General features: G+C 44.4%; 1 protein-coding gene and 1 long non-coding RNA gene across 3 annotated transcripts in view; one reads left to right on the top strand and one right to left on the bottom strand.

Annotated features, from left to right (window-relative positions):
- Window positions 1-4,973: 4,973 nt before the first annotated feature.
- On the bottom strand, window positions 4,974-8,934 carry LOC109549199 (uncharacterized). The gene is made up of 2 exons (XR_002175417.3): window positions 8,225-8,934; window positions 4,974-7,874 (listed from the first exon to the last, which is right to left on the bottom strand). It is a non-coding gene; the product is annotated as an uncharacterized lncRNA (long non-coding RNA).
- Window positions 7,499-11,722, top strand: part of DSC3 (desmocollin 3) — a 42,459-nt gene continuing 38,235 nt past the window's right edge. For both annotated transcript variants that reach the window (XM_019930463.3, XM_019930464.3), the window contains exon 1: window positions 7,499-7,688. In XM_019930463.3, the coding sequence (XP_019786022.2) occupies window positions 7,620-7,688 (69 nt within the window). In that variant the 5' untranslated portion in view covers window positions 7,499-7,619. The remainder of the gene's footprint in view (window positions 7,689-11,722) is intronic.

Raw genomic sequence — 11,722 nt, 5'->3', positions numbered from 1 at the left:
TCTGTTTTATCAGATATGAGTGTTGCTACTCCAGCTTTCTCTTGATTTCCATTTGCATGGAATATCTTTTTTCCATCCCCTCACTTTCAGTCTGTATGTGTCCCTAGGTCTGAAGTGGGTCTCTTGTAGACAGCATATATATGGGTCTTGTTTTTGTATCCACTCAGCAAGCCTGTGTCTTTTGGTTGGAGCATTTAATCCATTTACATTTAAGGTAATTATCGATATGTATGTTCCTATGAACATTTTCTTAATTGTTTTGGGTTTGTTTTTTTAGGTCATTTTCTTCTCTTGTGTTTCCCACTAAGAGAAGTTCCTTTAGCATTTGTTGTAAAGCTGGTTTGGTGGTGCTGAATTCTCTTAGCTTTTGCTTGTCTGTAAAGCTTTTGATTCCTCCATCGAATCTGAATGAGATCCTTGCTGGGTAGAGTACTCTTGGTTGTAGCTTCTTCCCTTTCATCATTTTAAGTATATCATTCCAGTCCCTTCTGTCCTGTAGAGTTTCTGCTGAGAAATCAGCTGTTAACCTTATGGGATCTCCCTTGTATGTTATATGTCATTTGTCCCTTGCTGCTTTCAATAATTTTTCTTTGTCTTTAATTTTTGCCAATTTGATTACTGTGTCTTGGCATGTTTCTCCTTGGGTTTATCCTGTATGGGACTCTCTGCACTTCCTGGACTTGGGTGGCTATTTCCTTTCACATGTTAGGGAAGTTTTCAACTATAATCTCGTCAAATATTTTCTCTGGCCCTTTCTCTCTCTCTTCTCCTTCTGGGACCCCTATAATGCGAATGTTGTTGCATTTAATGTTGTCCCAGAGGTCTCTTAGGCTGACTTCATTTCTTTTCGTTCTTTTTTCTTTATTCTGTTCCACAGCAGTGAATTCCACCATTCTGTCTTCCAGGTCACTTATCCATTCTTCTGCCTCGGTTATTATGCTATTGATTCCTTCTAGTGTAGCTTTCATTTCAGTTATTGTATTTTCCATCTCTGTTTGTTTGTTCTTTAATTCTTCTAGGTCTTTGTTAAACATTTCTTCCATCTTCTCGACCTTTGCCTTCATTCTTTTTCCGAGGTCCTGGATCATCTTCACTCTCATTATTCTGAATTCTTTTTCTGGAAGGTTGCCTAACTCCACTTTATTTAGTTGTTTTTCTGGGGTTTTATCTTGTTCCTTCATCTGGTTCATAGCCCTCTGCCTTTTCATCTTGTCTATCTTTCTGTGAATATGGTTTTTGTTCCACAGGCTGCAGGACTGTAGTTCTTCTTGCTTCTGCTGTCTGCCCTCTGGTGAATGTGGCGATCTAAGAAGCTTGGGCAAGTTTCCTGATGGGAGGGACTGGTGGTGGGTAGAGCTGACTGTTCCTCTGGTGGGCAGAGCTCGGTAAAACTTTAATCCACTTGACTGCTGATGGGTGGGGCTGGGTTCCTTCCCCTTCCCTGTTGGTTGTTTGGCCTGAGGCAACCCAACACCAGAGCCTACCTGGGCTCTTTGGTGGGGTTAATGGTGGACTCTGGGAGGGCTCACGCCAAGGACTACTTCCTGGAAGTTCTGCTACCAGTGTTACAGCCACCCCCCACCTCTGCAGGAGACCCTCCAACACTAGCAGGTAGATCTGGTTCAGTCTCCCCTTGGGTCACTGCTCCTTCCCCTGGGTCCCGATGCACACTCTACTTTGTGTGTGCCCTCCAAGAGTGGAGTCTCTGTTTCCCCCAGTCCTGTTCAAGTCCTGCAATCAAATCCCACTAGCCTTCAAAGTCTGATTCTCTAGGATTCCTCCTCCCGTTGCTGGACCCCCAGGTTGGGAAGCCTGACATGGGGCTCAGAACCTTCACTCCAGTGGGTGGACTTCTGTGGTATAAGTGTTCTCCAGTCTGTGAGTCACTCAGCCAGCAGTTATGGGATTTGCTTTTACTGTGATTGTGCCACTCCTACCATCTCATTGTGGCTTCTCCTTTGTCTTTGGATGTGGGGTATCTTTTTTTGGTGAGTTCCAGTGTCCTCCTGTTGATGATTGTCCAGCAGCTAGTTGTGATTCTGGTGTTCTCGCAAGAGGGAGTGAGAGCATATCCTTCTACTCCACCATCTTGGTTCAGGGCTCTACTTAACATTGTTTTGAGTAGGAAATAAAGTTCTTAAGGATGTCTCTGTGAGTTTGGAATAATTTATTTTGAGATGTCTAAAAGTACTATTTATTACTTTGGGGGCCTGAAAGGGTGATTTTGGTAACAGATTCTCATTTTTAAAGTGAAATATTATAGTTAAGATCAAGTCTTTCTTGGACCACCATCCAAACAGAACTTGGAATCTGGGAGAAGCAGCCGATTTTATTGCACATGTCAAGAACACTGCAACCTTAGGAGAAAGGGACAACAAAATAGGCTTTCTAGGACATGCCTACATGCCTAATAGGAATATTTCTAGCTTCTCTCTCTCTTTTTCTTTTAACATTCAGGTAAGATCCCTGCATTAGGGTTGTTTAGAGGAATAGGGATCTGGTATAACCTTACATAGATGTGTGTAAGTTAAGACTAGAACTTATCAATTAGGGAAAAGTGCAGCTTATCATAATGTTGAAAGGCAAACACAAGTATGATGCTTGAAAGCAGTGCAAGGAGAGAACCTTGGTGTTTGGCTTGTTCAGTGAACACTAAGTAGCTAATTGGTAGAAAGCTACTCCTTATCTAGTGACAGAGGGCTTGGGAAAATGGGCAGGCGGAAAAGAAAAAAACAAATCAAGTTGAATAAATCTTAAGTAGATAAAATTAATGAGTAGATAATTTAAAATAAAATCAACAATTAAGAACAATAAATAATAACTGCTGAATTTAATAATTTACTGCCCATAGAGAACTGGTGGGAAAATCTGTTTCTCCACTCCTGAGCTAGCTGATAGGCATCTGAGCTGGGGGTCTGCCACTTCCCCAAGCTGATTTTGAGGGATGGTCCTCCTAAACTTCTGGGAAAAAAGAAGGCTGACGGGCCAATGAATCAGATGAATGACACATGGCATCTGGAAGTTGGCCCATTCACACCTGTAGCCTTCATCCATGAGTAATGCTCTTTGAACAACAGATGCACACAATGTGCTCTCCTGGCGACATGAGAACATATAGGAGAAACTAAAGCCTCACCCGGTGGGAAGAGATTTTCATGCTGACATGAAGCGAAGGATTATGGGATGATTCCAAGATAGGAAGGACTAAATTGACCCTGTAGCAGGACTTTGTTACCCTGGGTTTGTGTAGTTAATGTAAGAAGTTATCACTCACACAATGGAGTTGTTTTCTGTGTGGAAATCCGTCTTCCTTCCAGCCTGGTGAGAAGTCACCAGGAGAACATTCCTCTCTCCTTGAAAGGCCTGTTTGCAGAAGAGAGGCTATTTGTCAGGGCGTCTGAAGATTTCCGTGGAGAAAGAGTAAAACTATTGTAATAGTCCTTGAATCATTTATTAATAAGGAGAGACTGAAAGGGAGCCTTTCTGAGCCTGGCACACCCTATCTGGATTGGACTATTATCATGGTGTTTCTTAAACTGGATATTTCTGAGTTTGAGAGATGTACAAATGTTCAATTTTTGAATGTTTGTTGCAAGGTTAGAGTGAAAGGTCACACCTCTGTGGCTGGGAGTGTTTTCTCCGGAAAGAAATGGGTAATCCTACTGTCAATCACTCTGGGTAGAAATTAATCCTCAGGAGTAAGGACACAGCACAGAAGAGGAGGAAAGGTAAACTTCTGTTCCCTGGGAGGCCAGGGCTCATTCTGGTCTAGGCTTGAGGTTCTGTTTGTTTCCCGGAGCATTTCCATGGGGGTGGAAATAGCGCTGGGAGGGGTGCTTGCCGTGAGGTTGATGGAGATCGTGGATGGCTCTCGTCCTGAGCATCAATGCAATGTTATAGGTTACTCTTGACGTCAACTGTCTCCAGCAGTCTTTTTAAATGCAACACACACAAAAAAATCAAGGCCGTTCTTAGCGGCGCTGTGGGAAATTTGTGGAGGACCTACCGCCACACTTTGGGAAAGGTGCTACAGGAAAAGCAGCATCCTCTCCTGGAGGCTGGAAGGGCAGTAGCAGAATTTAGTACTCTTAGAGGAAAACAGTAGTGGAGATGAGAGAATCCGACCGCCCAGTTGCCAAGCACCAGGGAAGAGCTTCTCTAAAAGAGCAAGTGGATACACTAAGGGGAGCTAATTTCTAAAAATTAAGTCTGAGAACGCTCCTGGCATTTGAGTACATGTTTGTACAGTATTTCCCACTCTTGCTCCAGCAAGCAATTTGTTTGAATACTGTTCATTACCGTGACTATTTACCCTAAATAATATTCTACAAATGCTTCGGAGCTAACGTCTCAGGGCAGAACTCATTCTGTGTCACTAGTAGGACTATTCAACATGAAACTTTTACTTGCTTTTAATTTAAGCTTTTCATAAATATCTCTTCCCTTACCAGCAAATTTGTTCCAAACATCATACAGTTGTACTGGTTGTGTTTTATAGGCGTGTGTGAGGGGACCCACTTTTGCGGTGTCACCGCCCATATAAACCACTGAGGTGAGTGGGTGTGTGAGACCAGCACCTGTGGGCGCGGAGTTGTGCAAGGCAGCCTTCTCAGCTGGCTAGGAGTCGGCTCCCAGCTCCTAGGGTCTTTACCCTTTCTGTGGCCAAAGATCCTTCTTAGCTACAGAGAACTCTTCCTGATGACCTTAAGTTTGCTTTCTACTGAAAATTTGACAATTCACCTGGATCCCTGAAGTTTTAGACGTTAGCTTAAGATCATCTTCTATTTTTGATCTTCTATTTATTGCTGCTCTTACCCTCAAACTAAGAAGATAACAAGGAAAAATCATATTTCTTTCCCATTTTTGTACATTATTCTTTTAGTCGTGACTTCCAACTGACTTCCAGTTTGGGGTACAGGGTATTAAAATAAAGACATTTCAGAATAACTCTTTATGCTTTATGATGTCTCATGATGATTTAAAATTAATTTTATTATAGAAGGCATCCAGTTCTAACTATATTCAAACTAAAGCTCAGGTTTTAAATAAATTTTCAACAATTTCATTTAAAATTATAATCTCCACAGCAGAAATAAAAGCAATTCTTAAATTTGTCTTCAAGTCATATTTATAATTATAACTGCCTATGAAGATTCTTTTCTAAATTATAAAAACACATTGCTTTTTATTAGGACTTTAATATACTCATGGTGGACAAATACATGTCTTAGCAAAACAGGAAATTCCAAGATAGTTATACTCCATAATGTTATTATTCAGTATTCATATTGCACCTAGAATTTTACAATACAAATAGAAAATATCACCAATATGCTTTCTTACACTATTTCTGGAATAGATTCCTGTAATTTTTATTTTGTAGAAGCTAAACATAGAAGCTCAGAGTAACTGTCATATATAGTCAGTAGGTTTAACAATCGCCTTAATTATACAGCAAATGATAGCTATCTTATGGTTTTAGTCACATGCAAGACAGTAGTAATCAGGTCAGACTCTATTAGACAAAGTTGAAATCACTGAAAACTAGGGCTACTGAGCATAAAGAAAAACATTTCAAATCTTTTATTTCCTAAATATTAAGGAAAAGCTGTATCATGGCAGAAACAGGTTCATTAATGAAGTTAATGAGCCCATTAACTCACCCAAAGTGATCATCTTTCTTACAGATTGAGTGGATGATTCTCCATCTCCTCTAGGATGAAATTCAACTCCTCAGCCTGGTTTGTTAGAAGACTACCTTTCTAACCTGATTCTCAGCACAGGTCTTCCATCCAGTGGTTCTGAAGAAACTCTTTCCTACTTCCTTTATGTGGGAAACCCTTACAAGACTCCTGAGAGCTCCGCTAGGGCTATTACTATGGTCTTTGCCCAAAACATGTTCCTAACCTTCTCCTTGGTTCTTATCTCAAACATTATTTAGTTCTGGAGGCTGAGGGTCCAAAATCAAGTGCTAGCCAATTTGCCTTCTGATGAGAGCTATCATCCTGGCTTGTTTCTAAAGTCGGCCTGGGGCCAGAGGACACTTTGAGAGGCTCGGTCTTGAGGTCGTGGGTCAAGGTGAGGGTCTGGAGGATGGGAGGTGAAAATGGTTGGAGTGAAGTATGGAGAGCGTTCTCTGAGGTTGGAAGAGCTCTTCCATACGAGGCCTCCAGAGGTGAAACAGGGTCTCTGATGGGTGCATAGGAGCCTTGCATGCCTCAGAGGTGGGACTGGGAAGCTCAGCTTAGGGTTTGAGACCTGAGAGCTTAGGCCTGTGAGTTTTAGGGAAACACGTGGCTTAGACAAGCAGCCTATTGGGGTGACTAGGGTGGGATGAATGAAGGCCTTAGTGCCTTCTCTGATTAATCTGCAGTGTCTGAGCGTCCTGACCTGGGAACTTGTGCACGGACTTTAAGAAGCAACAGCACATATGTAAGAGGGAGTTCATCCTGAGTCTACTAGGTGGGGCCTTGGAGGACACAAAACTCAGTCTAGAGAGAAACAAAGGAATGTGCCCTAGTGTTGTAAGCTTCCTTTCTATTAAAAGGTTTAGCATACTGGGCTATGATGAATGCCTTTATTCCCTCACAGACTTTGAATTGCTTTGGGCAGGAACTGCGTTTTGTGCATTTTCTTTCCTCCAGCCCCAGTGCCTGTGCAACTCTGGGCAGTGATAAACATTTGTTGAATGATATTGAATCTGTAAGACTCATTTTAGACTAGAAGCTTTTGTGTGGTAGATTTTTCTTTTACCACAAACCGAAAAATTGCGTCTTAGTATAATTACCAGGTAATTACTCAAATCAATAATTTCATATAAGAAGAACAAATTCTTAGAAGACTCAGGTAAGGCCACGAGATTGGCAGGAAATGAAAGCTTTGAGTGTAATCCCTCATATTTTGGGTGCGTGAAAATGGTAAGATATCAGAATTTCCTTTATTTGCTTTTAATTTCTGGTATAACAAGTGTCAGCTTATTCATGCCTCTTGGGATAATTTCCCCTCCCGTCCTTTATCTTAACGTGTGAGGCAAATTTGGGTAGAATACATATATTTTGCATTAACCAGGAGACTTTGCCCAGCATTTGATCAGATGTTGAAGGGAGGATCCGCTGGTCCAATGACAAGGGTGTTGCTGGCACCCAGGAGCGCCCGTGTTGGGGCAGGGATCCCTGCAGGCGGTTTTGGCTTCCGCAGTAGGAACGCGCCAAGCATTGTCTGCGAGGAAGACCCCACTGAGCTTTGCGCGAAAGGCGTGGCAGCCGGGGGCGGGGGAGGGGCGTGGGAGAGCTGGCAGAGAGGGGGTGGCCTGGACAGCTTTCCCGCGAGCGAGCACCCGGCGCGGCCTCCGAGAAGCCTAAGGGCAGTCTTGGGCAGCTCCCCAGAGCTTCTCGCGGTGATAAAACTTGAGAAAAAACGAGGAGGGGCGGCTCCGCGTCTCCCGAGTCCAATCCTGTCTCAGGAGTGAAAACGCCCTCCGGCACGCAAACCTGAAAAAGTCCCGGGCGACGTAACGAGCAGCTGAAAGAAGTGCACCTCCGCGCCGCCGCACCTCGGCGGGCTCTGGTCTCTTACGTCCCGCCCGGTGCCTGCGTCCTCCTCTCCGGCCCCGCACCCCGATGGCTGCCGCCGGGCCCCACAGCTCCCTGCGCGGAGCTCTCTGCAGGCAGCTACTGCTGACCCTTGTGGTGAGTGGAGCCCGGGGGGGGTGGGGCGCGACCACCTACCCGGAGCCGGGATGCGGCAGGGGGTCGAATGGGCCCTGGTCCTGCAGGGGGAGCGGTGGGGGGAAGCCGACCGAAAGGTGACATCCGCGGCTCAGCTCCATCTTGGGGGTGGGGGCGGGCGGGGCACAGACGAGCCAGATTCGGGGTCTGAGGGATGAGAATGGGAAACGAGTCCTCAGTCAGTTCCGGACTGAGGGTTTTGTTTCGGACTTGTTCCATTGTTTGAATTACGGGATGGGCTCCCGCTTCGCTGAGCTCTCTCGTGCGCCGTGGCGAGTGGGCCGGCTTGGGGTTCGCGCTCCTTTCCTGGCTCCTAGGGCTGGTGATGATGGTTGGGGTGGGTTTGGGTAGAGAGCGAAGAAGAGTGTTGGGTTAGGTTTTGGAGGATCCCTGAGTGAGTTACAGGGGCTGATCCCCTACCCCAGGGTCCCCTGGGATGGGGACGCTGGTGAGAGGAGGGGTTGGAGCGTTGCCCCTGGGTCCCGGCGTTGAGTTACCTCTGAAAAATGGCTTCCAGGTTTTGCCTCCGTTGAAGCAGCTCACCTGAGCGGTCCACCAGCGCTGGCCACCCGGAGTATACCTGGGGCGCGAGGGCGTGCGCGGCTCCATTAGGGATGGGGGTTGGGTCGGCGGTGTGATGGGGGAGTTGGGTGGGGCTGAGGGGATAGAATCAAGCTGAGAGGAGTGTTGGGAGAGGCGTGGGATTGGGTGGTTCTTTGTCCGGCTCCAGGCAGGATTGCGCAAGCCCAGAGCCCAGCCTGGGGGTCTTCTGTGCCCAGGAAACCTGAGACCCAAGATGAGATCCACCCCTAGAGGAAGGTACGGACAAGTCTCGGAGAAATCGCGATACACAAAACGAAAAATCGGGAACTCTGTGCGATTACGCGGAGCTGCGGGCGAGACCACGGCTGCGCTCAAGACGTGCTCTGGAAAGAAGCTGCGAACTCCCGACTGCCCCGCGCTTGGTCCGGTGGCGAGAGGACCAGCCTGGCTCGGGAGCAGGTCGACTCTGGCTACTTGGATTCTTGCTGCTCTCAGCCCCCAAGCAGGGCGTGTGGGTGCCAGCTTTGACCTCTCTTTGAATCATCGAGTTATGAATAATGGTTTAGTAGTTATGATCTAAGATATATTTATGGACAAGAAATTGTACAGGTGAGGGCGTCGACCTGTCAGGCAGCTGTTCCAACAAAATGAGCTGATGAAATGACTCTTTACAAGTGGGAACTGCTCTCAAAGTGCGCTCTTTTGTGATATCTTTGAAAGTGTTTCCAGCTAACATGTTTAAAAGCATGAATTTAGTGTTTTGTGTTTTCCCTGCGAAAGGAATCCCGGAATGGGGAGAAGAAAACAGCGGAGGTGCTGTGTTCTCAAGATTTCTCGTGTATTCGCTGGAGGGGAGGGCGTGGAATGCGAGTATCTGTCCGGGTGGCGGGGTGTGGTGGTGGGAGTACTGGGGCGCGGCAAGGCAGGAAGGTGCCTGTACGTCTAAACAGGGATAGCATCAGCTTTAGTGTATGACTTCCTTTAGGATTATTTTTTTTTTTTTGTAGATGATGTGTGTTACCTAAAGATTAAGGGAAACAGTCATTTAAATGGGAGAGGCTAGAGCCCTAAATCGTCTGGTCAGTTAATGTGTGATCATTTCAGGACAGGGCTTTGGTCTAGGAAAGTGTGAGCAAAGGGAGTGCCCACCCAGAGCCCAAGTCATATAGTCAGGCAGTGGATGAACAGCAACTGACTGATACAGATTCAGCAATTCTCCACTACACCCATCTCCTGCTTCCTAAAACCTCTAGATTTTAACATGTCCCTTTTGATACACTCACATGAAATGGAGCATGGAGAAAGGAAGTTCTGTCTTCTGTGGAAGTTTGGAAAAGGTACTATATATAATTCTAACGCTAACCCTAACCCTAACTCCAAAGTCTATGATTCCATGCATTGAGTATTAATAAGAAATGAACCTCAGCCACAAGAAGGTATAATAGGGAGAGCCGTGGCCCAAGAATTAGAATGTTGGACTTCACCCGGCATATTCATAAGTTGTTCTGAGGTCTCGGGCAAATCACTTTTCTTCAATCTCTGGACTTCAACTTTCCATCAAATAAGTGAGGAGATTGTAGCAGCTCTCTGAAGTTAAACATGCTAAGTTTCTTAGTGCTAAATTGTCTAGAGCTTTATTCCAAGGAATAGGACTGCTCAGGAAAGACTTGCTGGGAAGGGAGCCATCTAAGAATGTTCATGAAATGATCAGTGGGAATCATCCCAGGTCAAGATTAACTAGCGATAAAGGGACAGAGTTGAGGAATGAGGGTCATGGAGAACAGAGGTCCTCACCTTATTCCTAAAATAAGGAGTTGTGTTAGATCAAGGATAAGAAATGTTTTATTTTAAATGTCAGTTCTGTGTCCTGCTGTATTAGTGTCCTGCTGAGGATTCTAAGACATCCCAAACTTGTGATATTGTTGTGATTGATTGGCAATGTCATACCATGGTCAAGGAAAGGGAGAAAGGAGGCCTCCCTGCTTGTGTTTGCCATCCCCTTGACTAGAAGAGCCCCATAAATTCTGTAGGTCTAAAATTCTAAGATGCTACTTAATCCTTAAAGGCTGTAACATACTGTTTAGTTTTAGCAGAGGCACCTGCCCCTAAACCAGAACCTAAATAGAAGAGGAGCCAAGGGAAGCTCTCCTCCAAAGAATGATGCCCCTTGAGGGTTCTATGTCCTTCATGGCTCTAGAGGAGACTGGAGTCTGGAGACTGGGATAACACTTGGCCACACTCCCAGGAGCCATGGCACTGGCTGATAGAGGAGCGAAGCAGGGACAGAAAGAGAGGACACTAACATTCAAGCCCCTACTGTGTGACAGCCAGATCCACCACTATGCCACAAGAAAAAAAAAAAAAATTTCCTAAAGTTTAGATTAAATGGTCTGTCTGGAGACTTGTATACTAGAGAGTGTATATGGAATAATTTCTTTCACCTGCAATCCCCAGTTTACAGACAACTTCAATTTCTGTCCAGACGGATAAATTAAGACTTCTGTTGACCATCCTATATCTGTATTTCCTTTTGACTCCTAGGACTCTTTGGTATAATATTAAGGGCATAACATTTTAGAAACGCAGTTTTCATTTTATGGACCCCTTAATGGATTTCTCAAAGACAATTCCTTGTTTGAAGTGAGCGCTTCAACAGAAAACTGAGACTTTTAAGGTGTTAGCTTTCCCACTGAGCTGCCCCATAGGTTGTGGAATCTTCCCTTCTGCACTTTTCTCCTGAATCTGCATCCCTTTCCCACCTTTCTATCCTCAGTATACTCCAAACTGCTACAATTAACTACAATTCCTAATCATCCTTCCATACACATATACAAAGAAAAGGAAGAAAGGAGAGGGGGAAACTAGAAAAGAAACGTGTCAGATCATCCCATTATTGTTGAAAGCACTGAGTATCTCTTAAAATGTTTCTCCTTTTAAAGTAGCAAAATTGTTAGGAATGGTGAAAACTAATTCACATTAGCTCAGTTGCTCAGATGTCTTCTGCCCTGTTATAAATAATGAGATCCTTTTATATGTGTGTTGAATATTGTTTGCCATATCAAATCCACTTTGGGAATTATATTTACTATTATATATTATAAATGGTATGTACTTGGACATGGTTAATCTATCACTTGGTAAAAGGGCTCTTCAAAAGGAATTAAAATAGTATTTTTCTTTATAACATAACATGCTTTTCCCCTTGGAGTATGTGAAATTCTGCCTGCAACCTATGTTGACAAACGGGCATTCTATCTTTTCAGACTTTATAGCATTTGAGAATAATGTGACTCCTTTAACAGACTTTTTTGTTATTATTGTTCTTGATAACATTTGACATATTCAATTTTTAAAATAAAAGTGAGTATAATACTTTCTATTATCTTTTGCATTAGTGGGGAAAAAAGCTTAGGACAAATAAAATAAGTAAATGCGAACTAGTTTATTTCAAA

The sequence above is a fragment of the Tursiops truncatus genome, chromosome 13 (genome assembly GCF_011762595.2).
Source record: "Tursiops truncatus isolate mTurTru1 chromosome 13, mTurTru1.mat.Y, whole genome shotgun sequence".
Taxonomy (NCBI): domain Eukaryota; kingdom Metazoa; phylum Chordata; class Mammalia; order Artiodactyla; family Delphinidae; genus Tursiops; species Tursiops truncatus.
The sequence above is the reverse complement of the archived record's forward strand: the minus strand, read 5'-3'. Positions and strand labels throughout refer to the sequence as shown.